The sequence below is a fragment of the Cotesia typhae genome, unplaced genomic scaffold (genome assembly GCF_013202065.1).
Source record: "Cotesia typhae breed Kobodo isofemale line unplaced genomic scaffold, CoteBio_Ctyphae contig_83, whole genome shotgun sequence".
Lineage (NCBI taxonomy): Eukaryota > Metazoa > Arthropoda > Insecta > Hymenoptera > Braconidae > Cotesia > Cotesia typhae.
Window position 1 is genome coordinate 1,850,240 of NW_027423769.1, and position 25,328 is coordinate 1,875,567.

General features: G+C 28.6%; 3 protein-coding genes and 1 long non-coding RNA gene across 7 annotated transcripts in view; 2 read left to right on the top strand and 2 right to left on the bottom strand.

Moving 5' to 3' along the window:
- Positions 1-18,798, bottom strand: part of Btk29a (tyrosine-protein kinase Btk29A) — a 50,166-nt gene extending 31,368 nt beyond the window's left edge. Inside the window, exons 1-5 of one of the 3 annotated variants that reach the window (XM_074252160.1) lie at positions 18,690-18,779; positions 18,331-18,414; positions 17,965-18,146; positions 13,915-14,161; positions 7,748-8,092 (exon numbers count right to left, since the gene is read on the bottom strand). In XM_074252160.1, coding sequence (XP_074108261.1) covers positions 7,748-8,092; positions 13,915-14,161; positions 17,965-18,146; positions 18,331-18,370 — 814 coding nt within the window. In that variant the 5' untranslated portion in view covers positions 18,371-18,414; positions 18,690-18,779. Of the gene's footprint in view, positions 1-7,747; positions 8,093-13,914; positions 14,162-16,468; positions 16,793-17,964; positions 18,147-18,330; positions 18,415-18,689 lie in introns of those variants that run through there. The other 2 variants (XM_074252161.1, XM_074252162.1) reach the window with 2 other exon arrangements.
- LOC141533344 (uncharacterized) lies at positions 133-5,715 on the top strand. Of its 2 annotated transcripts, none has more exons than XR_012480249.1 (3): positions 133-1,393; positions 1,463-1,613; positions 5,631-5,715. It is a non-coding gene; the product is annotated as an uncharacterized LOC141533344 (long non-coding RNA). The 2 variants fall into 2 exon arrangements; XR_012480250.1 differs by having other exon boundaries at positions 1,466-1,613.
- Positions 18,799-19,598: 800 nt separating the features above from the next.
- Med7 (mediator complex subunit 7) lies at positions 19,599-22,044 on the top strand. The gene is made up of 3 exons (XM_074252170.1): positions 19,599-19,844; positions 19,908-20,356; positions 20,678-22,044. The coding sequence occupies exons 2-3, from the start codon at positions 20,027-20,029 to the stop codon at positions 21,026-21,028; spliced, it is 681 nt and encodes a 226-aa protein (XP_074108271.1). The 5' UTR covers positions 19,599-19,844; positions 19,908-20,026; the 3' UTR covers positions 21,029-22,044.
- Positions 21,204-25,243, bottom strand: Cass (apoptosis inhibitor cassowary). Its single transcript, XM_074252167.1, has 9 exons — positions 24,821-25,243; positions 24,423-24,584; positions 24,162-24,327; positions 23,943-24,103; positions 23,492-23,689; positions 23,087-23,278; positions 22,613-22,996; positions 22,388-22,544; positions 21,204-22,273 (listed from the first exon to the last, which is right to left on the bottom strand). The coding sequence occupies exons 1-9, from the start codon at positions 24,893-24,895 to the stop codon at positions 22,185-22,187; spliced, it is 1,584 nt and encodes a 527-aa protein (XP_074108268.1). The 5' UTR covers positions 24,896-25,243; the 3' UTR covers positions 21,204-22,184.
- Between the last annotated feature and the right edge of the window lie 85 nt (positions 25,244-25,328).

A 25,328-nucleotide genomic window follows, 5' to 3' on the forward strand; every position in this document is an offset into this window, starting at 1 on the left:
GACACTTATTACTATTTATAATGTAATTTTTCAAGTTTTTTTTTTTTTTTTTTTTTTTTTAGACGACCTAACTGTCTTAATTTTACTGTATTAATTTTATTTGTTATTAACTTCACTGAAGTTTACTTTTTTTTTTTTTTTTTTGTTTTTTTACATATTTTGTCTATTCAATAATTATATATCGGTGTTAGTATACAATTTATATTTTAATCTGATTTTATAGCAAACATATTACGCTATTTTCTTAAAATTTTTCATTAATAGCTTGTTTGAATTTTTTTTTTTTTCAAATTTCTAACGCAAAGTATTTTTTATAAGCATTTTGTTGATAAAGTATGACCGTTGCTGTCCAAGTAAGAAGAAGTTAACAAAACGTAAATTAGACAGGTTGATATTAAGCGAAGAGCATTTGCAATCGTCTTAGGAAGAATACTGAAGCCTTTCTCAAACGACTAGCAGTTAAAGTCTTGGAGCAGGTTCTAGTCTCAACTTCTATATCTAGTTAGACAAAGAGAATAGCGGTCGTTCACGGGCATTTACGTTTCACTCACATCCCACGTAATACTCTTTCTTCGTGTCAAATAAATGCCAACTTGTTAAAATTTAATGGCAATCCTTTAAGCCAGATAAATATGCCTTGAGTGTATTTGGTGGGTTTATCTCAACTTGAATAGAGTTTCTAACTCACTGGTGATAAAAAGTCTTGTTAAACTTGTTAGGTATTTATTTAGTATTAGTTTTTATAAAAAAATTACCTGCAGTTTGTCTGGGGATAAAGTTTATTAAGAAAGAAAACAATGAACGAAGAAGAAATACGTCTTAGTTGCTGGATATTTTTATTGTTTACCGTAAAATGTTTTTATTTCCAACAAAGATAAGACAGTTTGTAATTTTTTTAAAGCTCGGAAAGATATATATATATATATATATATATAATGTAATGAGACAACTAAAAGACAAATATAGCTTTTAATTAATCTCTTTCGCTCTAGAAGTAAGCACGAATTTGTAAAATAGTAGTCTCTTAAGCTCGGTACTTAATTGACTTGTGAATATCTTAAATTCCGTAGCTTTAAACGAAAATTGTCTAATTACAAAAACAAACTCGGTGAGTATTAAGGTATTTTACAAAATAAATACCTTAATAATTAATTATAATTTATAATTATCATTAACATGGATTATATACTATAATAAAAGTTTCTTTAGCTTTTTTAGATTAAAAAAGAAGCGGAAGTTATATATTTTTTTTCTTCTTAAACGAAAAAAAAGCACGTATCGTATCGTGACGACGTCTCTTGCTCGTTTTGCCCGAGGGCAACTCAGTCTCAGTTTGAGGGATGAAATGTAAGGTAGAATAGGGCAAAAATAAAAAGAAAACTCCGAGAATGAGGTAGGTAACGAAGAGAAAACTTAGAATTCTGAAAGTTGAGTATATGCATCAAGTTTTAACGATGTCTAGCAGCTACCAGCCGAAGAGGTTCTTCCATATGGTCAAGAGGATACTTTGCAGATAGAAAATTAGTACTAACTATCTGTTAGTTTATTAAACATCCCTCGGTTGTAATTCAAAATGTTCCATCACAGTTACAACTACTTTAATAAACTTAAAGGTAATTAGTTAATTTTTTTTTCATCTATTCACCTCTTAATAGTCCGTAATGGAAATTTGAAGCGAACATTAGGCAATGGTAACCTCAAAATAGATTTTAATGTCTCTAATGTATTTCATCAAGGTAATTACACCACAATTGGGTCGGGTTGTATAAATCCGATTTCATCGTCTTGTTTTTTGATTTAGCACTCGCCCTCATCTTGGATTCTTTGTTCCAGGGAAAAAAATACTTCTCTAACGAGCTTTGTTTTGATATAAAAGGCAAAACAAGGTTTATTTTTTCCTCAAATAAACTGAAATTCTCTTTTTCAAAGGAAATTATTTCTTCTAATCACTTATTGATCCGTTTGTTTGGTAGATTTCGTTGAAATTTATCTATTGCATTGGTCCTTGTGTATGAATTTTGTTAGTTTATCTCTTATATAGTCAAGCAAGACTCAAAATTAGCATTGATTCAAAAGTTTATATATTTATGCAATATAACGCGGCTTGTGAACACGATAGCGTCTAGAATTCTCAATGAATTTAGATGAAATTTGGTACAAATATTCTTTGGGTAATTACCTTGAACCAGTTCGAAGATGAGCAAAATCGATCAATTATTTTAAAAATGGCGGCAATTTTAAATTTTCAAAATAGTGAAAATCACATTTTTGGTGACTTAATTATTGATGTATAACTTTTGATTTAAAAGAGATAGCTAATTTTTGAAAATTTCATGCGATAGCTCATGAAATTACCTTTAATTTTACGTATATAACATTGACACTTTAACCATTTTTAGTCATTTTATCAAAGTTAAAAGTGCAATTAAACCATTTTCAGGCAATGTCTAGTTATCAATGTTATTTTATCAAGAATTTAATTCTGTAAAATCTACCTTCCATTTCAGATGTGGCCAAATGGCGTTTTATCTTATATTACAGCCAATAAATGTATACGGCTTCATCGAACTAGATTTAATTTACATAAAATATAAATTTTCGGATGTGAATAGCCAAGAAGACTGAATGACGTCCGTAGATTATTCGTGAATAATCACTTGATAAAACAGAAGTTTACTGTTGGACGTCATTCGAAATCCCGGGTTGTCGGATCGATTCACGATGAACATTCTCGACTAAACCGGGAGCATTCACTGGTAGCAATACAATACAATACAACAACAACGGCCAACGATCTTCTTTTGTTACTTATACTTTATTCGGAATAGTCATGTCTTCTTTACTTGGAAAAATACTTTCTTTCAGCTTGCAGACAGACATATACACACAATCAAACGTCTTTTTAGCCCCTAGTTTTTTATTTCTAATAGGCTTTCCTGATAGCAGTCTCGAAGAAACTTTCTGATTGAATTTTAACTGAGATTACTTCCTCAAATCGATCAACAGCACACAGAAAAAAAATAAATATTTGTCAAAAAATAAATCAATTTATTTAAATAAATTTAAATAAATATAATAATTGTTTCACGCAATTAAATCGCTCAAATAAATTATATATTTACCAGAAATAAATATTTATTTGGCCAGATAAAGTATTTCTTCTTTTTCTGTGCAGTATCTTATTTACATTCCAAGCCATAGTTGTTTTCAAATAACAAAAAATAAAATTTATATTTAATTTAACGTGTTTATATTCCGCCTCGCTTTTCACTTATCCTCTCAATATTAAATCGCTGAAAATAATATCCAATCTAAAAATTATATTAAACCAATAATGCAGTATAGATGATATTCAAGATACATTATTTTATATTATTTAACCTGAAAATTCGTAAATTTAAATTACGTCAAGACAAGTTTAAAATTTTTTTTTTTTTGTTATAATATTCATCTATATATACTGGTGAATTTATTAACATAATCCGTCTCTTCAGTCGACCAGAGTCTCTTTGGATCCGCTCTTCACCCACTTCTTTCTGCTCATCTATTCGGTTGAATATTCGAATGCTTGAATAGCTGATGAGAACTTTTGAATCTCAACTTCCATCGTTTTTACCTACTAGCGTTTCTATCCTCTTCACTTTTCTCCTCTTTTTAGTTTTTAAAACTCTATCACTAGTAGTCTTCTTCTCCCTACTCCTTCTCTTCCGCCTTCATCTCCCTCTTGATCTTCTCTCTTTCGACAAACTCGTAACCACGGATGAAAACTCCGTCTACAACACTGGTTACTTTTACAAAGTAAACTTTTCATACTTATATCCTTACACTTTATCAATTCTCTATAAAATAGACAGAGGTTCAAGTAATTATAATTATAGTTTTTCAATAAATTATCTGATGAATTAAAAAAACTGAATGTATCAAAGAAGAAAAATTTGTAAATTTGTTAGAAATTTGTTATTTTATCCGTCTCATTTCTATTGATATTTTCTTGATTTGATAAATTTATAGGTAATTCTTTTTTTTTTTTTTATTTCTAAGCACATGTGTACTTTCTTAAATATTGAAGTTTTTAAAGATATAAGCTCATCCCGATGTTACTCTCATCAAGAGCTTTCATTTGAGTACCCACATCAATTTTTCATATATTTATATATTTTATATATATGTATATATGAAAAATTGATGTGGGTACTCAAATGAAAGGTCTCGATGAGTGTAACATCGGGATGAGCTTATATCTTAAAAAATGTCAATAGTTCATGAGATACAAGGTCATTTCTTAATTATATATCTAGAGGTAGAGCATTTTCGAATGCAGCCTAAATACTTTTTATAATAAATTGACTATCGGTGAGAATGATATTAAATTTAAATCAAAAAAATTTTCCTATTCTCTTGATAATAAAAATAAATCTTAAAATATAAAAACAATTGAAAAGAATTCCATTAATTGTGACAAACAGCCAAAGAATCTTATCCAGGCGCAGATTTAGACAATTATAATTGATTTATCATAAGAAATAAGAATAAAGGCATAAGCTCTGGAGATTCTATTCGTTTTACCATATGAATGCCTCTGAAATGGAGGCAATAAAAAAGTCAGTAAGATATAAGAGCCTAGGAGCTTTCGGGATAACGTCTCAAGCCTCACACTTGTGTATAAGATTCTTCAATCGATAATGTATAGAGTAAGAAGCGTAAGCTCAAGTTAGATCAGCATATTTTCGGGTCACTGGCCCTGAGTCGTGGAATTCATCACAAATTTAACCTGCCACGCTAATATAATACTCACATGACGCCTGGGGGATTTAAATTTCCCTTTTAAATATGTAGCAATCAAAAGCCAATAGTTTGTGCCTACTTGTCGTTTTATTATTTTTCATTTTCACCACTCTACTTGACGTTTGAAATAAAAAACAAAAAAAAATAAAAAATGTAACTCACGTGTTATCGAATTGTCAATCGTTGTTGAATGATAAATACGTACGTATATATTTGTATATATATAGTTAGATTTATATACATACGTCAATAGTTTTTTTACTAAAAAACAATCGATCACTAAAAATCAGGCAAAGTGATTTATCACATTGTAGCGACATTGCAGCTTTTCTGTGCCATTTTTCATGGGCTTTATAGTACTGCCCGCAATCTACTTGCACTCTCTGGCTTGTATCATTTCTCTGTTAGTTATTATTTTTCTCTACTTCACGTCTATTCGTTGCACCACTTTTTTTACGGATGTTTTATTCCAATTTATAACTCGGCTCTCAGTACCCGGATTATATTTCTGAATTCATTGGTCTAGAAACTAAATTTTCCTCAGTAAGGATTCACTGAAAAAATAAAAAGAAGAAATAATAATAATAATAATAATAATAGAATGAATCTTTTTTTTATTTATAAAAAAAAAATATCTAGACAAAATAATAAAACTTTTTACCAAGAACTTTATAAAGCATAACTCGAGCTTATCAAAACAATTCAAATGTTAAAGTTTTAATATCAGCTGGTTTTAGCAATAAAAGAAAATATTTTCATTTATCTGACACTTGTATGCTTTACTCCGGGAACTAAATAACCTGAGTGTAACTGTTTGTTTAACGGTGACTCTTTTACTTTTTCAGGACTTTTAAATCCGCTGTTTGGTATACATATAATGCAAACTGTATATTCCAAGGTATTAAATTATAAAAAGCATTGAGACGGCGATAATGTTTTAAATAAAAAAAAAAAAAAAAAAAAAAAAAAACTCAACATACAAGTATGAGTTAACACTTGCATAATTACTCAACCTCTCACAAGGCTGAATAAAATAAAGGCCGCCGATTCACTGCATTAGATTCTCAATATATAATAAAATAACGTGTTACTAATGCCAAAAGGGTGCATCTCAATGTTTATACCTTTTTGATTTTAAGGCAAAAAAATTTTGAAGCCAAAAGAGCGTATCATTTTTTTTTTTTAATCATAATTAATTATGATTTAAATTTAAAAAAAAAAAAAAAAAAAAATAATTTAGTTCAAGAAATCGCTTGATTTTTGTAAGGCGAGTATAAACGGAAAAAAAAATTTAGCTTGAATCAAGATGAAAATTCTTGAACCAAAAAAATAATTTTTAAGAGTTTTATTATTTAGAAATCAAGACGAAAAATTCTTGAATTTAGTAAAATTTATTTAAGCCCAGAAAAATTTCTTAGTTTAAGAATTTTTCTATTCAAATCAAGAAGATAAAGTTCTTCAAAATTATTTACATGATTCAAGCAAATTTTTTTTTTTTCCGCTTCGCTTATGAGGCGTGCAAAAATTTTTTGATTTACTTTTTTTACAGATTTGAATGTCATAAACATTTTTAAGTTGATTAGAGGAAAAAAAAATTTTTTTACACGCCCTTTTGACTCTGCAAAGCCAAAATTTTGGCATTAATGACCCGATAACTTCTTTCTTGCTTTTAGTTTAATTTCCAGCTTTAATGAAACATGTCTTGTGTTCTTAATTAAACTTATGCTTTATCAACTTTAATAATACTTGATCTTTGTCCTAAAAAATCCGACATGTTTCTCTTTCTCACTGTACCGTCAATTCTTGCAACGATCAGCAGATAAATTTGTTCTCAGTAGCCCATCGAGTCATTCTCCAGAGATTTAAGAAACGATAAGCGATAAGAATTTCCATTTAAATAGGACAACATCCGCATGATAATAGCAGTAGGTTCTTGAATTTAATTTCGTCGCATATACCCGCAGTTTTTGTAGAGTGTAGTGTCCAAATTACCAGCTTCTGTTATTAAATTTCTTCTTTATTAACCTAAGCTAAAATTTAAAACAACAATTGCCAGCACCTGGACACACTTTTAAAAGTTTAATTACTAAATTTAATAACAATTAGTTTTTACAGCACACACACCAACATTTAATTTTCTCACTTAACTTCCAACTGACACAAATCGATCCGCAGTTCACCAGTTGGACACCAACACACGGCATTCTTCCTTCTTCCCTTCTTTCTCTCATCCATTAACCGTATCTAGTTAAATGAATATTTAACGAAGTACGTTATCAGTTAATTAGAGCTCCATATACTCTCTGAATTTATGAGTGATGTATATATTTACAGTAGTATAAAATACAATACACAGAGAAGCACTCTTCGGGTCCAACATTTGTTTATTCACTCAAAATAATCACAATAAACAGATTTAGTCGAGCTTTGATAACACTTTGCACTTTTTTTCACCATCACTTTGCTAATTAAACTCCAAAAAAATTGAAGTAACGAGCGGACATAAAAACCGAACTGAAGTTAACAGATAATCTGTCATTTTTATGATACTAAAATTAGCTAACAGCTGTCAATTTTTTTAATTCTTATAAAAAATCAATTACAATAATAAAAATTAAGTTAGCCGACATCTAAAATTTTTTAGAATATTTTTTTATTAATAAAATTATTGCAAAAAAATTTTTTTTTTAAATTCCACATGTAAAAAATTTGAAAAACTATACGTGCAATTTTTTAAAAATATTTTTTTATTTCTAATTCAATTAATTAAAAAAAAAAAAAAAAAAAAAAAAAAAAAAATTCGCTATCGGCTAATTTTTGTAGTGTTATAGTAAAATTACTTTAAAAAAATCATTATATGACAACTGAATTAAGTATCATGATATCTAAATGATATTTCTTCTTTAAAAATTAAAAAGAAGAATATAATATTTAAATTAAAAAAGCAATTAAAGGTACATACCAACAATCGAACGTGCCTGGGACTGAATGATAGGATTATTGTTGGCTTCAGAAGCAGTTCCCGTAGTGGTGGTTATTGCGGTAGTTATTGTTGTTATAGGAGATGGTTGCTGTTGAGTCCGTCTCTCGTGATCACCTTCAAGTGCGTTCGTTATCGTGTTAATAGCCGATAAAGGACTTGAGGAATTTATTGTAGCGTTCGAAGAGGGTGGCTTTGGCGGTGACCACGAGCTGCAAGTGTCGCAACCCTCGGCCGAACGGGAGGACAGCCGACAGCAAGACCAGCGCTTGCCACTCCACAATCCCGTGTGATAACGACCTGACAGCCCTGGGTTTTCACTGCACACTGTAATTTTTAAATTAATTATTTATTATTTTTCAAAATTAAAAATAAGTTAGCCGACATCTAAAAATTTTTAGAATTTTTTTTTACAGAAAAAATGATTAAAATAAATTTAAAAAAAATTTTCAATTAATAAAAAAAAAAAAAATTGCGGGAAATTAAAAAAAAATATTTTTTAGTTCTAATTTAATGATTAAAAAAAATCAAAAAATTAAAAATGTCGACTAACTTTAGTGTTATTTTTTTCAAAAGTCACTCTCGCATCTCGCGATCATCCTAGTTGCAAGTTTGTAACTAAAAAGTGACAGTTTATAAATTAAAAAAAAAAAAAAAGTGATTTTATGACAAGCGTATGAACTTTAACTAGCATTTACGGCTCTTCTCTGTTTAAATATATTATAATATATAATATAATTTAAATGACTGAATAAAAAGAGATGTTTACAGAACTTTTGAAAAATGTTTTTAAATGAAGAAAACTTTTTTTTTTTTTTTTTTTTGCATTGTACGTGGATGAAAAAAATTAGTTTCATTAAAAAAGGTCATTTTTATTTAAAATATTTTCTGGAGTTGTTCCATTAAATCTCGACGGAGTGGCTCCCAAGGGTTGATAAAATAAAAAGTGAACTGAAAAATAAAAATTAAAAAAAAAAAAAAAGTACGATTATGGAATGATACCAAAGTTTAAAACACACTTAAGCTTTTAGGATCATTTATAACTGAGAGAATTTGAAAACTTTTGAGCGGACTAGATCAAAGCTAGATGAAACTACGTATACAATTTTAGTCACTTAAACTAAACCGAAAGCTTTGGTTGTTTTTTACCTTATTTCAGTTCAATAGGAAAAACAACCCGCGGCATGTTGGCTCGTTAAAGCCAAATAAACAACACAATAGGATAATTACAGTAACTAACTGAAGTCGGACCACAAAACTCTTGTCCTACGCCTATGCAAACAGTGAAAAATGAGTTTAAAAGAGGTTGGCTTGTTTTATTTTATTTATACAAATCCTCTTCTCTTCTCTTATTCTCGAGCTTTCATCCGGAAAATAAAAAACTTCCAGCATGCGTTCTCGTGAAAAACAGGCATATTTTTTCCAGAATGTGATAGAAGACACACTTTATATCACCGCTCTCATTCTTTCATTTTCTCGTTTTGTGTTACCTGTCGTTTACATCCACACATTTTTACATTACTCCTTTTTTTATACAATATATATATCTACGTATGATAAACATCGAGTTTTTTTTATTTTTCGTTGCCCAAGGATCTAGACTAACAATTCAACTCGGATTTATTCAATCTTCTTCCTCAAAATCCTGCTTTTATTCCACTAATTTAAATGTTATTTCTGTTTCAGTAATGTTTTTTCTTCAGTTCCAGTTACATTGTTTGAATATTCTTCACAATACTCAAGTTAGCTGACAGCTGTCAATTTTTTTTTTTATTTTTATAACAAATCAATTACAAAAAAAATCCTTCTAAAAATTTCTACTGATGATTTTTTTTAATTTTCACATTTAAAATTTTTTTGATAAAAATTAAAAAAAAATTTCTAATGTCAGTTTTTTTTTTTTTAACTCCATAAATATTTTTTTTTTTTTTTTCAATTTTCACATGTGGAATATTTTTATCGAATTTTTCTCGTCATAATTTCACTGCTATAAAATTAAAAAAAAATTTCTGTCTGTCAATTTTAGTGATATATTTTCTTGAAAAAAATTGTTCTGTAAAAATGACAGAACATGATAGATATATCATACTTTGATAGCATAAATGTTGGATTAAAACCCCAACTTAAACTTAATAGACCCAAAAATTTATTAGTTGAAAAACTTTATACGGATAATCTCGATTTAACTTTCAGTCAAGAAACTTGTCAGAATCTTTGAAATTTAAACTTTAAATTAAAATCTTTCAGATCCAACAAATCATTTTGGGCATTCATCTTCGTCTGTTCGACGTGTCCAGATCTTTAAAACCATCCGATTCATTGATTACCAGTAAAATAACCTAAAGCACAAAACGATTTATGAGGAAGAATAGCAAAAATCACAAAGGATCAGGTCCTAACTCTAAGTTGACAGAAACAATTACGTTAACATATAGGGGTTGACAGTTTCCACATGACCTTCTGTAACTCTCAATCTGTATCAACCACATCTTTTCCTCTCAGCGCTTTCCGATCACACAAGACCGCACAATCTCGATACCAGGAAAGTACCAGTCCTCATCATGATAGATATCTTCTTTTCTCAGAATCAACATCGGATTCTGTTTCATCCGCGAAAAATCCAACCAGGCATCTTATATATTCTTCATTTTTATTTGCTTGAAAATACGATCGATGAAACTTAGCTTCTCTTTTATTTTTCTTCAAAAAAAAAAATTTCTTATTGTTATCTTCATGTCGGTGTACTTGATCTATTTAAAATCCACGATCAATTTTATTCTTTTTTAAAGTAATTAAACTTTTCCGAGAAATGAAATTGAATCTTTGATCACTTGCTCAAAAGTTTGTGCGCTGGTGGGTTTAATTTATTAAAATATCGCCGAGAGTTTGCTATTGAATAAACTCCAGCCAGCTGCGTCGATTAATTCTTTTAAACTTTTATGTTTTATTCACTTCAACGGTACCATACTTACAACCATTCAATTATTTTTATTTTCCCTTTATATTCATGTTAAGTCCATATTTTTTTTTTTACATTATTCATTATTATTTTTATTATTTTATTTAATCTGCCGATATTCGCAGGTGAAAAACTCTTATCAGGTTTTCATGAAAATTAAATTAGCTAACATCTGAAAATGTTTAGAATTTATTCATAGAAAAAAATTAATTAAAAATAAAATTGACATGTTTTTTTTTTTTTTTTTTTTTTTTAATTTTTTAAAAAATAATTTAGCACATATTTGATCATTTTAAAAATTTTATATCAAATAAATTACGGCAAAAAAAATTGACTTGTAGAAATTAAAAAAAAATTATCAGTAGAAATTTTTGGCAGCATTTTTATTATTTGTTGTAAAAATTAAAAAAATTGACAGCTGTCAGCTAACTTTTCACTATCATCAATTTTTTAAAACTAATTTTTTGGAAAAAATTTTTTTGTTTAATAAAATTGAAAAATTGTCCTGCTAACTTTAATATCATAATTTTTATTGATTAAAAAAATCAAAAATTGTCAAATTTCTGGTAATATTACTGAAGATTTGGGTATCAATTACTTTGAATATTAATGATACTAAAATTGAGAGACATCTGATAATTTAAAAAATTTTTTTAACGAACAAATTATAGCAAGAAAATTTTTATTTAAAAATTTCATCTTTAGAAGCTCTGAAAAATTATAATTGAGATTTTTATAAATAATTTTCAATGCTTAGTTTATTTTCAAGAAAAATCAAAAAATTATCAAATTTTTTGTCTCTCCCTTGGAGTTCGAGTTATAGAGGTTCTACTGTAATATTATCAGCTTATCATTCGCATTACCTATAACATATCCAAATTTTCTATTAATTTTTTTACTCTCCGACATATTCTTCACGGAAATAGTCAGCAGCAGCTCGCTGTAACTCTAAAGTACACCGTTTTGTTTCCTCAATCTAATCCCAGTAGTCTAATTAACTTTATAATTACTTTTCTCATTTATTATGAAATATCCAGTCATCAACTTTACGGGAAATACATCTCACAGAGAATGACATAACCTCGGCTTTAACTTTCCTCAAAAGCTATGCTATGATTTAACGGTGATTACCGATTCTCTTTGATATATATTTAAGGAATAAATTAACCCAGAATCCATTTTTGGTTTTAAATCTTAATTGAGATTACCAAACGCAAACATTTAGCTAAACGTTGAAACTTTTTAAAAATTCAATATAAATCTGACGGAAGTAATAAAAAAAAAATAAAAAAATAAAAAAATAAAAAAAATTTTAAAGCGCTCGGCTATTTCCTTAATCCTTTTATCAAATTCGTTTTTTACTCTTAAAAATGTCATTACTAAATCACTTTTATTCCTCTAAATACAAATTAAATTCAAAGAAAAAATATTTTTTATTTCCGAATAAAATATTTTTATTCCTGAACACAAAAAAAGTGTTTGAAAATTAAGTTAGCCAGCGACTAAAAATTATTAGAATTTTTTTTATTGAAGGAATTATTGCGAAAAAATTTTTGATTGTAAAAAAAAAAACGAAAAACTATGAGAGCAACTTTTAAAAAATAGTTTTTAGTTCTAATTTAATTATTTAAAAAAAATTAAAAACGTCGCCTAACTTTAGTATTGCGAAAAGTGTTACATATTTCACGTAACCCTTTTTTCAACCAGAACAAACATCGCGTTTTAATTAAAAGTTTATTATATTATTCAAAACTTGGGAAAAATTCAATCGTATGTATTTTACATACATACGGGTCTACGTCCAAAGTTGACTGCGCTAAACAATCGTTATACACGATTGAATAGAATTCGAGAGTTAAATTATGTATGCTCGTCAACACTTTAATTGATTAATTTCACTATTTCCTCAGTATTTTATTTTTATCGATTTAAATAAAATCATTCTGATGAAAATTTCATTTTGCTTCATTGTTTGGTAATAAAACACATTGACGGTAATTCTATTTTGGTAAAATTCCCACGAATTGCTTTAAAGAATACAAATTATAAATATTAACAAGTTAATTTTGATAATCAAATCCAAGCGCTTATTTTTGGCCATAAAAAATAAAAAAATTGATTAATTTTTTCTTTTTTTTTTTTATATTAACATTTTAAATAAATAAAATTTTATTTTTATAATTTTTTGGATATTTAAAAAAAAAATAAAACACTAATTTATAAAATATACAATTTTTTTTAAATCACAAAATATTGGCCGAATAAAAAAATTAATTTTAATATGATTATTCAAACAACTCGCAGTGAATTTTAAACAAAAAGCACATTTTTGAATACTAAATTAAAAAATTTAACATAAAAAAAATTATTATTCAATTTTTACTTAAAAAATCCGCCGCAAAAATGAACAAAAGATTTAAAAATATCACTCTTTAAATTTTTTAACAGCCAAAAATAGATGAAGCGCCACTTTAGTTTAATTAAATGATATTTGTAGATTATTCCAAGTAAAAAAATAAACAATATTGATCTGTGTATTACTAATACAGAATATTGTGCAAAAATATGTGTAATATTGTGTAAAAATGCTTCACAAATTTTCGAACCACAAATTAAAGAATTTAGTAATCTGTAACCCAAACAAAATATTAGTTTTTAAAAATAATAAATGAAATCGCGATAGCTTGACATTCCGAGTGTAATTTCCCGTGACGTATTTCTATCTGTTAATTCAACGAACTGAACAAGCAAGCTCTTGTACCTTGTCAAACGAAATTCCATTATTTGAACTCAACAGGAAACGGGAGTGCATATAAAACATATATACACATAACGCCAAATACATGAAATACATACACCTAGAAGTATAATATAAATAAAAGAATTTAAAAAAAAAAAAAAAAAAAAAAAAGGAATGCTCAGTCATAGTATTCCTACAAAAGTATTAAAAAAAAATCTTCCGACACAATTTTCAGCTCTTTTTTTACTCATACAATATTCTGCATCACGATCTAGAATTTTTCGCCACCCCAATCTCCAACCTTCACCTACTTTTTATAACGCTCTCTGTTGACGAGCTTAAAGGAGTGGGAAAACCATAAGCCCTAGAATTTTTAAAGCTACCATTGTGCTTTAATTAATTAATATCATGAACGCATTATCGGGGTGGTGAGCTGAAAATAATAATTACCAGCACGTAATGCACGAATCCACTCAGCCCTATCTTGTTCCCGGGCCGCCAGCAGATACAGAGTATATTCCTGGCCAGCTTCACGATATCCGACTTGAAACGGAAGGCCTGGAGGTATTCCACCCCCGCCTCCGGATCCAGATTCACTCCCGGCAGCCACGTTGCTGCTGCTGCTTCCAGATCCTAGGATTGCAGTTTCTACCACGTGTACGCTCTCGATGGCGATTCTTCCTCGTTCTTTTCGTCGCTGAAAAATAAATAATAAATTATTTCATTAATTTTTATTTTCGTTCAAAAGAGCTTTCATTTGAGTACCCACATGCATTTTTTATATATTTTTTATATATATATAAATATATAAAATATATGAAAAATTGATGTGGGTACTTAAATGAAAGGTCTTGGATAAGTGTAACATCAGGATGAGCTTATATCATTAAAAATATCAACAGTTCACGAGATACAAAGTAATTTCTTAATTATGTATCAAGACTTTTCCAACGATACCAAATTTAACCATAAAAACCCATTTTATTACATAAATACTCTGGCCACAAAGTTTTGCTTATTTTCTTAATAATATAGATAATCCAACTAATGACTTAAAGTAAAATTAAATTACATTAATCGCTCACAAGATTTATGGTAATAATTTCCAACGGGAAAATAACTTTCAACAAGTTAAAATCCATCATTTGGCAAGCTTTTCACTTCAGACTTAAATTATCAAACTAAATTTAAATTATAAAATCTAAAAAAAAATCTGTCAATTTTAAAAATCCACTTTTTCCACGGATTTACAGACGTTTTCCTGTAAAATCGCGTTAAAACGGGTCACCCGGGTGATTCTCTGGTCATAACGGATACAGAGGCGGGCGCGACGGCGCGTATCCTGGCCACTGCACATCCTTCCTCCGACTAGCCTGATTCGAGGACCAAATGTGTATATTTAACATGCATACAGATCTATTTCTGTCCATTATATCTATCAACCATCAAATTCATGTGTTATCTACAATTTCCAGCTGTACAATGTATATCTTTTTAATTTCAAACTCTAATACCTTTCTTCTATTCCGTTTAGTACATTTTCGAAGCTTTTTTTATCTTTGATGGGCATCCCGGTGTTTCTTCATTTTTTTTTTTTTCTGTTTTTGCCACTCCACTTTGTCGCAGCAACGAAGGTTTTGAAGTTTCCGGTCAAAGTAAATTTGTCCGAGTGAAGAATAATAAAAGAAAAGAAGAAAAGGCATATTAATGACTTGTATTTCTATTTTACTACCTCTCGCTTACGCTGTCTCTGATGTCACTAAAAGTGTGATTGAATTCAGCTTTCTGTTCTGTTCCACAAATACTCTTTCAGAGGATGATACCTCCACTCAATTATTCTTGTCTTTTACTTTAACCCTGTTTTAAATTCAAATATACTCTTCAATATTTTAATTTACATTTTTTTATCCAAAATATTAAATTTCCTCCAGTGTTGGATCCTCGTGTGATTATTTCCTTCAGAACTGACGCGCTTCACTGTGGTGTTATCAAATAAAATTAAATCGATTTATTTGAATGATAAATTAGAATAATATTGCCTCTATTTCTTCATTTAAGAGAAGCATTACAAACACCAGTTCTTGGTTCTGTTTTTTGCTATTGTTATAATATTGAATTTACAATTATAGAAGCTGACAAATTTATTCAATTGTCTTCCTTTATTATTTACTATTGGAATAAAATATTGTGCAATTTTTTTTTTAATTTTCTTCTCTGTTAATAATAGTAATTTAAATAAAAATTAAAATTAAAATTAAAAAAAAAAAAAAAATTCGCTGAGTTTACCAAGTGCTAAGCTTTCTTTATTATACCGTAATTTTTTTATGAATATTCCTAGGTGTGAATGTAACCATATTTTATTTTTTTTCGCACAATGTTTACCATAAGCTTGTGGTTTAAAATATTCTGTCGAGGGTTGTAGTAATTTTTATTATTATACTTAACAAGTTATGTAACGGCGGTGATCTGAATAAATTTTAACAAATGTTACCATAGAAATCGGTGAAGAAAATTTACATTCTATCTCTATCGAATTGAAGATAACTATTACCATAATATTAGCATCGTATAAAAAGATAGTGTTTAAATTTTTGTAAATGATCATGTTCTACCGAATTATTTTTATTACAACACACGTAACTATCTTTTACGGTTTTATATTTTAATAAAATAAAATAAAAAGTGTCGAGTCGCTTGAATAAAAATTTATGTTAAAAAATTTTCTAAGCTCGTTTGAATTTAGATGAAAATTAATTTAGCAGATTTTTAATTATTTAAAAAAAATTTTTAACAAATAAATTGACTTATGGATCTTTCATAAACATGGCCAATAATTGCTAATAAATTAAATAAATAAAAAACAAATTTGTTGGTAAAAAAAAAAATTGTCAAGACTGCTAACTTAAATGTGTTTCATTTAAATTCATCAATTAGCGCATTGAAGCAATGGGAAAAAATGAAAAGTACAAGACAAAAAAATGATAGGAGTATAATTAAGTATTACCACGATGCTCATAGACTTTGGATGCAATATCGGACCACCGTTGATGTCCCAGACGAAATTTGTTATGAATAGAGGAACCAGGATCGCCTGTAGATCGATTGAGAATACGCGCCCGCGCGTCTGCGACACTTAATATTTTTTATTTTATCCAACGTTCGATGCTCGATCACTCAAACGTTTATCTCTGTTGAAGGGGCTTTACTTAGGTCGATCCTAAAGAAGTAAGTGACAGCGGAACGTCAGCCGAGGATCTCAGACCGGCGGAGGTAAGCTCGTGCCCTGGAGTGATTGTCATAAACACTTTTTCTTATTTATAACAATCTTATTTGTAGCGAAAAAGTTTTAAACAGAGCTTTTAATTACAAACGCGTTAGTGCCACAGCACAGACAAACTCGACGGCGGCTTCGGCTATCAACTGAGCCGCGGATCCAGAGACGTGTCAGGATATGTTCTGTGTAGGAGGTGGTTGGTGGCGAACGCTGATAAGGGGGAGGGTTGCGCTTGCGCCAACCCCACAAATATCTTAATTATATTGAGAATTGTTCCCCGACATTGGCTGTACTTGTTTCTTTCAGTTTATAGACGACGGTTTTCAGTAACTCTTAAGCATCCTCACAGCCACTGAGTTCGGCTGTATTGTCTTGGTTTAACTGGACAAAAGTATGTCGCCGCTCGAACATCACTATTCGCTGGTTGGAACTCGTGTTAATACCTTTTTGAATTAATCCTCTTTACTTGAAAATAAGAAGAGTTTAGTTGATGAGAATAAAATAATCGCTGCTGAGGAACGATTGAAAATTCTAGGCATTGAGTATTACGGCTTGTGTCTCGTTCAATTAAATCTTCTTCAAGCTCGATTAGATTAAATGGTACGAGTTTCTCAAACGAACTCCTAACTTTGGTAAGTAATCAACGCTGACTTGGAGATTTGTATATCAATCGTTGTTGTCGGAATTCTATTTGAATTTGTATAGCTTTGCCCACTTATTGAAATTATTGTTTACTTGATTGATATTCTGTTAAGTCTAAATCGGCGGTGTTTCATTTATTATTATCTATATACTGAAAATTTTTTATTAAAAATTTTGTACAAAAATTTTAATAAAAAATTTATTAAAATAAATTTTAAAATGATAAATAATTATTTTATTACCAGTAAACTGAGAAGAAAAAAATTATGAAAAATTACTTGAAACGAGAATAAATTTAATTGTCTTAATTATTTTAATTTAAATAAAATTAAATGTCTACTATAATAAAGACAAATATTGATTATTATTTTATGGAAAAATCAATTAATAAAAATTTCTAAATAATTCTTCAGCTAAGAAACCTTTCTGTGTACAATAATTTTTCTTTTTCTCAGTATACTTCCGCACCGAAGCTATTAGTAACAAAAATACGTATTTAATATTTAATATCTTAAAAAAAAAAAAAAAAAAAAAAAAAAATTTGATTAAAATTAAGATTAATTTAATAAAATCACAAAACTTACTTCACCATCGCTGTCATAATAAGCAAGATAATATCTTGTCAGCACGAACCATCTTTGTTTGTAATTGATTGGCGTGAATCTTTTTTTATTCTGGGACCTCTTAACCATGTAGCCCTGTTTCACGACTTCTCGCTTGGATTCCACCTTCCCGTCTTTCCCAACCATCCTGAAGGAAACGCGGCCTAAAAAATACATTCCAGAGGCATTACACATGCATCAAAAATAAAAAAAAAAATCCGGCGTGACAAAAAAAAAAATAATTGATGAATTGCAACAAAAAAAAATATTCTCGAAAAAAAAAAAAAAAAAAAAATAATGTATCAATAAATATTTATAAAAAATAAAAACTAAATGCATATTTATTACCTATAAAATTTTGATTTAACGACAAAATAGAATCCGGCATTTTATAAAAGAATTTCCCAATGTGATTATTTCACTGAACCGAACCTATTTATCAGCAATAAAAAGCAACAATAAATTGTTTATTAAATACATAAATTTTTTTCGCTCAACAATAGCTAATAAATGAAATGAAAAAGATGAATAATAGTCAAGACATATAGTTTGTGGTTATCCTGAGTTTTATCATCATTTCCGTAGACACGATAAACACGTTTTGATATATCACGCTTAAGAGTACGCGAATAACAATCCACTGAACAAATTTATTATCGACATTTATTTATTTTTTTATTTATATATAAATACATATTTTGACTTACCATACACTCTGTTTTATTTACAACCCTAAAATTGTAATAATTGTCAAAAACATGACCGGTTCATGAAGGTAATAACAAAAAAATCACGTGGAAATAAAGCGCGCGCCACGCCAATCTGTCAAATAAAATCCCTCGGATACTCAATGGACTAAAAACAAAATATATACCACTGCAATGACACTGAAGTTGGCAGACATTCAAAATTACTTTAAAACTCCACAATAATGCAATTATTACAAAAAAAAATTAATTAAAAAATTCCACATGTGAAAATTAATAAAAATTTGACAAGTGAAAATTTTCAGCATTATTTTTTTAATTGTAATTGATTTTTTATTAAAATTTTTAAAATTGACAGCTGACCGCTAACTTCAGCATTATACACTGCAATTACACTGAAGTTGGCAGACATTGAAAATTACTTTTAAATTTTATAATAATGCAATTATTATAAAAAAAATTAAATTAAAAAATTCCACATGTAAAAATTAATCCTCTAAATTAAAATACAAGAGTCTTGAAGTTAGTCAAAGGTCGAAACTCGCAAAAAAACGGACCGCGATTCATTATTGGTTAAAATTTAGGCGCGTTATTCAAATTTCTTGCAAAAATTACAAGTGAAAATTTTTAGGAGCATTTTTTTAATGACACTGAAGTTGGCAGACATTAAAAATTATTTTTAAATTATATAATAATGCAATTGTTGTAGAAAAAAAGTTTAATTTAAAAATTCCACATGTGAAAATTAATAAAAATTACAAGTGAAAATTTTTGAAAGCATTTTTTTATTAAAATTTTTAAAATTGACAGCTGACGGCTAACTTCAGCATTACACACTGCATTATTCAAAATAAATACTCAATAAATAATTAAATTACTTTCATTAAAAATATACGCACCACATCACTTAAATTATTTTCTTCCCAAGATTTCTTCTTCAAAAAATTTTAATTTATAAAATTCAACAGCTGTCAAAATTTACAAGTATTTTTTTTGACAGTCAGAACCAGTTATAACCTCACTAGAGTAGTCAATGCAAAGTCTTCTTAAAAATATACAAAACAAAATGGCGGCGAGTTTATTTTTGTGACAATTGGCGAAGTCAAAAATCAACTGACAGAATTCTCACAGAAAACTGTAATAAAAAAAATCCAAGTAAGTATTTAATTAATTTAAAAAATTTTAAATAATATATTAATGTATTTTTATTTTTCCTAGGTGGTTATCTTGCAACATATAACCTAGATAATGAGCTAACTTACTTAATCCTAAAATATTGATCGAGAAATAATTAAAAATAATTTATTTATTTCTCTCCAAGGAAGAGAAAAGTTAAGATGGCTAATTCAGACACTATCCAAGTAAGTTCCTTACCTTTACCGCCACTGCAGTACATAAACTTGTACACTGATGAAAATGTACGCCGAGGGAGAGCTCCCAGGCCTCCGCCACCTATCCTTGACAGCTACTCTATGTTTGGGAATGGCTTCACTGCAGACGATACTATTATCAGGCCTCTGGAGGCTCAGGGTATCAGGAGGCTTTACCCTCAGCACTTTGATCGGCGCCGCGAGTTGAAAAAACTAAACCACTCGCTTCTGGCCAACTTCCTGGACCTTATTGATCTTCTGGTGCAGTGTCCCGACAGCCCTAAAAGGGCAGAGAAGGTAAATACTCTGGATATTGAAGCTAACTGGTATAAATTTTTTATGACATTAAATTTAGCTGTCAGTTGACAATTTTTTAATTTTTTAACAAGCAAATTTGATTCAAAAAAATTGGATTTTTTATTTTTTTTAATTTCTACATGTCAATTTTTTTTTGCCATAATTTATTTGTTATAAAATTTTTAAAATTATTAAATATGTGCTACATTAATTTTCATCGAAATTATTACAAAAAAAAAAAAAACTAACTTTTTTATTATTAAAAAATTAAATTAGATTAAAATATTTTTATATAATAATAATAATGATAAATTATTGCAGGTTGAAGATTTAAGCCTACTTTTTATTCACATCCACCACCTACTCAATGAATTCCGACCGCACCAAGCCAGAGAAACTTTGAGGGTGATGATGGAGCTGCAGAAGCGCCAACGGATAGAAACAGCGCTAAGATTTCAGAAACATTTAGACAGAGTCCAGAAAATCCTCCAGCATGCGTTACAGACGTTACCTGATACGTCAGAATTAGATTGCAAACTGTCAATCAACACTGAGACCATGGAGTGCAGCGATAGTTTGAGTTCCGAGCAACAGAACGCTGATCCCTGCTGCACCAATGACAGGATAATGTGCAAAATGATCGACGATATGATGACGTCTAATATTTTTTAATTTAGCTGGGTAATTTTATTTAAATTTGTAAGTACCTTACGTAATTTTTTAAATCTGATGTATATATTGGACTTAAAAAGGTTTTTTTTTTTTTTTTTTTTTTTTTTTTTTTTTTTTTAATATATATATATATATAAGATATTAAAATAATAATTAAAAAAAAAAATAGAAGATATTTTTTGTTATATAACGTTTCATTTTATTGAGACATTTAAATTTAAAATTCATCAGCACACTATCAAGAACATAAAGGTACCGACAATTGAGGTAAGGTTTGAGGACAGGTCAACAGGTATACAAAACTCACCTTAAAAATCAGCTACTAGGAAAAAAATTTAATAAAATTACAAATTAAATCGTTACTGGAGACAATAACTGGACTGACAGCATCTGAAAAATAAAAACTGCTTATTAACGGCAAGCGTTCTTTGACATGGTCCTTCTAATGCTCTGGATCCTTGCTCTGAAATAAATAAAATAAATTATTTTTCAGCAGCCGGGTTGTTGCTCGTAAATCTGAAAAATATAAAATTTTATTAAAGATTAAAGAAACATTCAATTATTCAATTTTTAAAAAATATTATAAATTTGAAAATTAATCTGAGAAATTTAATTGAAAATTTAGAATGTTTCTTTAACCAGAACAAAGTATGACTTATAAAGACGACGTGGACTGCAGCTCATAAATTTCCTGTTAATACAGACAAACAAAATAAAATACAAGAAAACAGGAAGGAAAAGGAGCTGACAAAGGCTGAGAAAGATAGTCTGAAGGATATACAAATTTCTTTACACTTATATCGGATTCTTGAGAATCAAAATGCGCTCGTTAAGTCACTTTTAAATAATCACGATTAACAGTCTCGAATCACTTGCACATTAATATAAAATGTTAATAAATTAATCGTTTTTTGATGGATAATTAACAGCGTTATTAATCGGATGCTTGAAAAAATACGTAGTTGATTTATCAGTCTTGTTTTAAACTGCAGTTTTGTTTGATATTCATCTTCTTTCACTCAGTAGCTATTATTCTCAATATTGAATTTTGCTTGTACTCTCAAACTCCCCGAATCAAATAATATATAATTTTTTAAATTTCCGAATTATCGCTGTTATAATTTACTCTCACTTATTTGATTAATTTATTTATAAATTAGTAAGAATTTTTCCTCCATGTTCCGCGTCCTCGTGGTCGGAATCCTCGTCCACCTGATCTGTTTCCACGGAACCGTCCGCGATTGCCTGCAATTATAATTATAAATAAATAAAAATTATTATTTTAAAAATAATTAATAAATTAAATTGAAGTTTAACAATTTAACAAAAATCATTTAATTGAAAAAAATTAATATTTACCGTAATTAGATGAGATGTTCGAGCTATATTTACCGCTTGGTGGTGTGTAAATTTCTCTTTTGCCTCCTTTATGTTCTTCTTTGCTGCGTTTTGTCGGGCTTCCGTTTCCAAAAGTAATTGGAGTATGCCTTTTTTGAGCCGTAGCTACTTTTTCATTCTGAAATAAAAAATTAAAATTAAATCAACGACCAATAAAAATAATTATTCAATAAAACAATTATTTACCTTCTTGTCAACAGTAGGAGTTTTCCATGAAAGATGAATAACACTCTTGAAGCTGGGTGGTGAGTGGAACAAATCTTTAATCAGCGTATTGATATTATTGGTAGTCTTCAAAGCGACAACCTTTAATCGATTTTCCTCAGTCTTTAATTCCTCCTCAGTTTTACCGCCAATAGCTTCGCGCAATTTTTTAATGTAACCTTGAATCCCACGAGCGAAATACTGGAGCCTCAATTTGAACTCTTTAAGTTGCTCGGTATCCTTGAGCAAAAACTCGGATGTCTGTTTGCACAGTTTATGAAATGCATACATAAGACACTCCACGTGACTGAATTGAAGCTTGGGAACTTCTGAGATTTCAGAGTCCGGCGGCAATGGCATGTACGTCTAAAATTTAATGAATCAATAAGTAATTTATTAAACAAACAATTAATTTATAAAAACATATCTAAAGCTGTACAAGTAATTTTTACTTACGATAAGCGCGTTGTAAATTTGCTGAACTTTTTCATCTGGCTTCTCAATGGCTCCACAGAAAGCTACCAACTCAGCAAGTAGCTTAAGAATTTCTAATTGAGCGTCTCGGCCATCAGGAGCTGCGATAAAAGACAAGTGGGGAAGTACCTGCATGCAAATGTACGATACATACCTAGAAGAATCTGTTTGAGCCTGAAAAAATAAAATTAATTCATTAAAAAAAAACTCATTTAATTTAATTTCGTTAATACTTTTTATGTTTTATATTATAATTTTTTTTTTTATATTAATTTCTCTCAAAATTTTGTATTACCAATGTGTATAAAGCCAATTAGCGTCTAAGTATATAAATAAATAAATTTATAAAACCCAGCATTGTCTGTTAATTTTAGAGTTTAAACTTACATTGAAATGAGGAAGCGCGTGTTTAATACAATGTACAAGTTTATCCCATTGTTCTACGTTGTTATGCTTGAATGGAACTGAAAGCTCCGCTTGTTCAATTGTTATTTCAATCAACTCCTGCTGACCAGCCACTGTTGATCCTAATCTTGTCCATCCTAAAATATCCATTATGTTGTGGAACTCTTCAGCAGTTACATCCTTTTAATGTAAAATAAAATTCTTGTTTTTACGGTGCATTTATGATAAAAAATGCCTTTAGAAGTTGAAAAAAAATTTTGGCTCATATTTTTGGATAAAATTTCTATTTTATCTTTTTTTGATATATTTTTTTTTTTTTGAAGAAAAAAAAATTGATCAATTTAATAATAAAAAATTAAAAAAAAAAATTTAATAAATTAATTTTAGTAATAAAAAAAAAAAAAAAATTAGAATTGAGTTTTAAAATAATTACCCTTAATACTTTCTTGCACTCAGTAATTAATAAATCCTCAGATTCTTTATTAATGATATCATGACCCAATGATTTCAATTTGGTCGCTAAAAACTTGATACAACTTTCACGAGTCCCATCATCTCCATTAACTATTTGGCTGAAACATCCACTCAGAGTGGCTGTAATTAAAAAATAAATTAATATTTTATTTTTTATCAATAAATAATTTAATTTTACCTTTTGAGTCATTTTTCATCAAAGTCATAATACTATTACAAACAACAGCTAATTCTGTTGGATCTTGAGCTTGCAATAACTGAGCCAAAATATCAGCAATTCTTGGAGTATGCTCCTTGTTGTCTTTACATAATGCTGGGAGATCTTTAATAGCTTGTTTGCGAATCTGTTGAAAATAAAATATTATTAATCTCATGAATAATAATAATAATAATTAACTAATATAAATAAAATTTATTTCTTAAGTAAATAAATATTTACAGCCATGTCTTCATCTTCGCAAAGATCTAGTTGAGCATCAATAGCTTGATCAGCTAATTGTGGAAAGTGCTTGAAGAATCTAGCAATAAATTGCGACGCCAAACGCTTTTCTTTGGCTGTTCCTTTTACTGCTTTCAAAATTTCCAAATATTCTTTCTCGTGCTGACAAAAAATAATTTTTTTAATTATTATGACATTAAAATTAGAAAAATTTTTTTTTTAAAAATTGCATTTATAATTTTTTAAAATTTCTAAATGTCAATTTTTTTTTCTCATTTATTTTTGCCATAATTTATTTATTAAAAAATTTTTAAAATTAATAAATATCTGCTAAATTAATTCTCATTAAATTAATTAAGGTTATAAAAATTGGGGGTTAAAAATAATAAATTACATACCTCCGAAACTTTGTCTTTGGCGTCAGCTAATATTCCGTAATTTTTGTACAATTTTTCAATATCATCAGTACTCATTTTGATTGTTTATATAATAACCTCTGATTAAATTAAATAACAAAAAATAACTTTGCAAAACTTAACGTAATTAAAAATATACGTGATTTTATTATTATTAGTATATTATTAGAAAATCAAGGACCGGCAAACGCCCTGAAAAATCTTGAAACAAAAATGGTCGCAACACACGCGGTGATGTATAGGTTGAGTCTCAGCCACCAGGCTTCCTAACTAACTTTCACTTTTATAAATATTTTTTTTAATACAATTTACATTGATTTAATAATTTAATTGTTTACAGACGAACAAAAAATTAACCGCGAACACAAATACCGATTTTTATTGGAGTTCAAATTAAAAAATACGATGCGTTAATATGTTAATGGCAATAGTAACCGACGACAGACCGTAAGATAATAGATTATTTTAATTTTTTGGAAATGACCGCAAG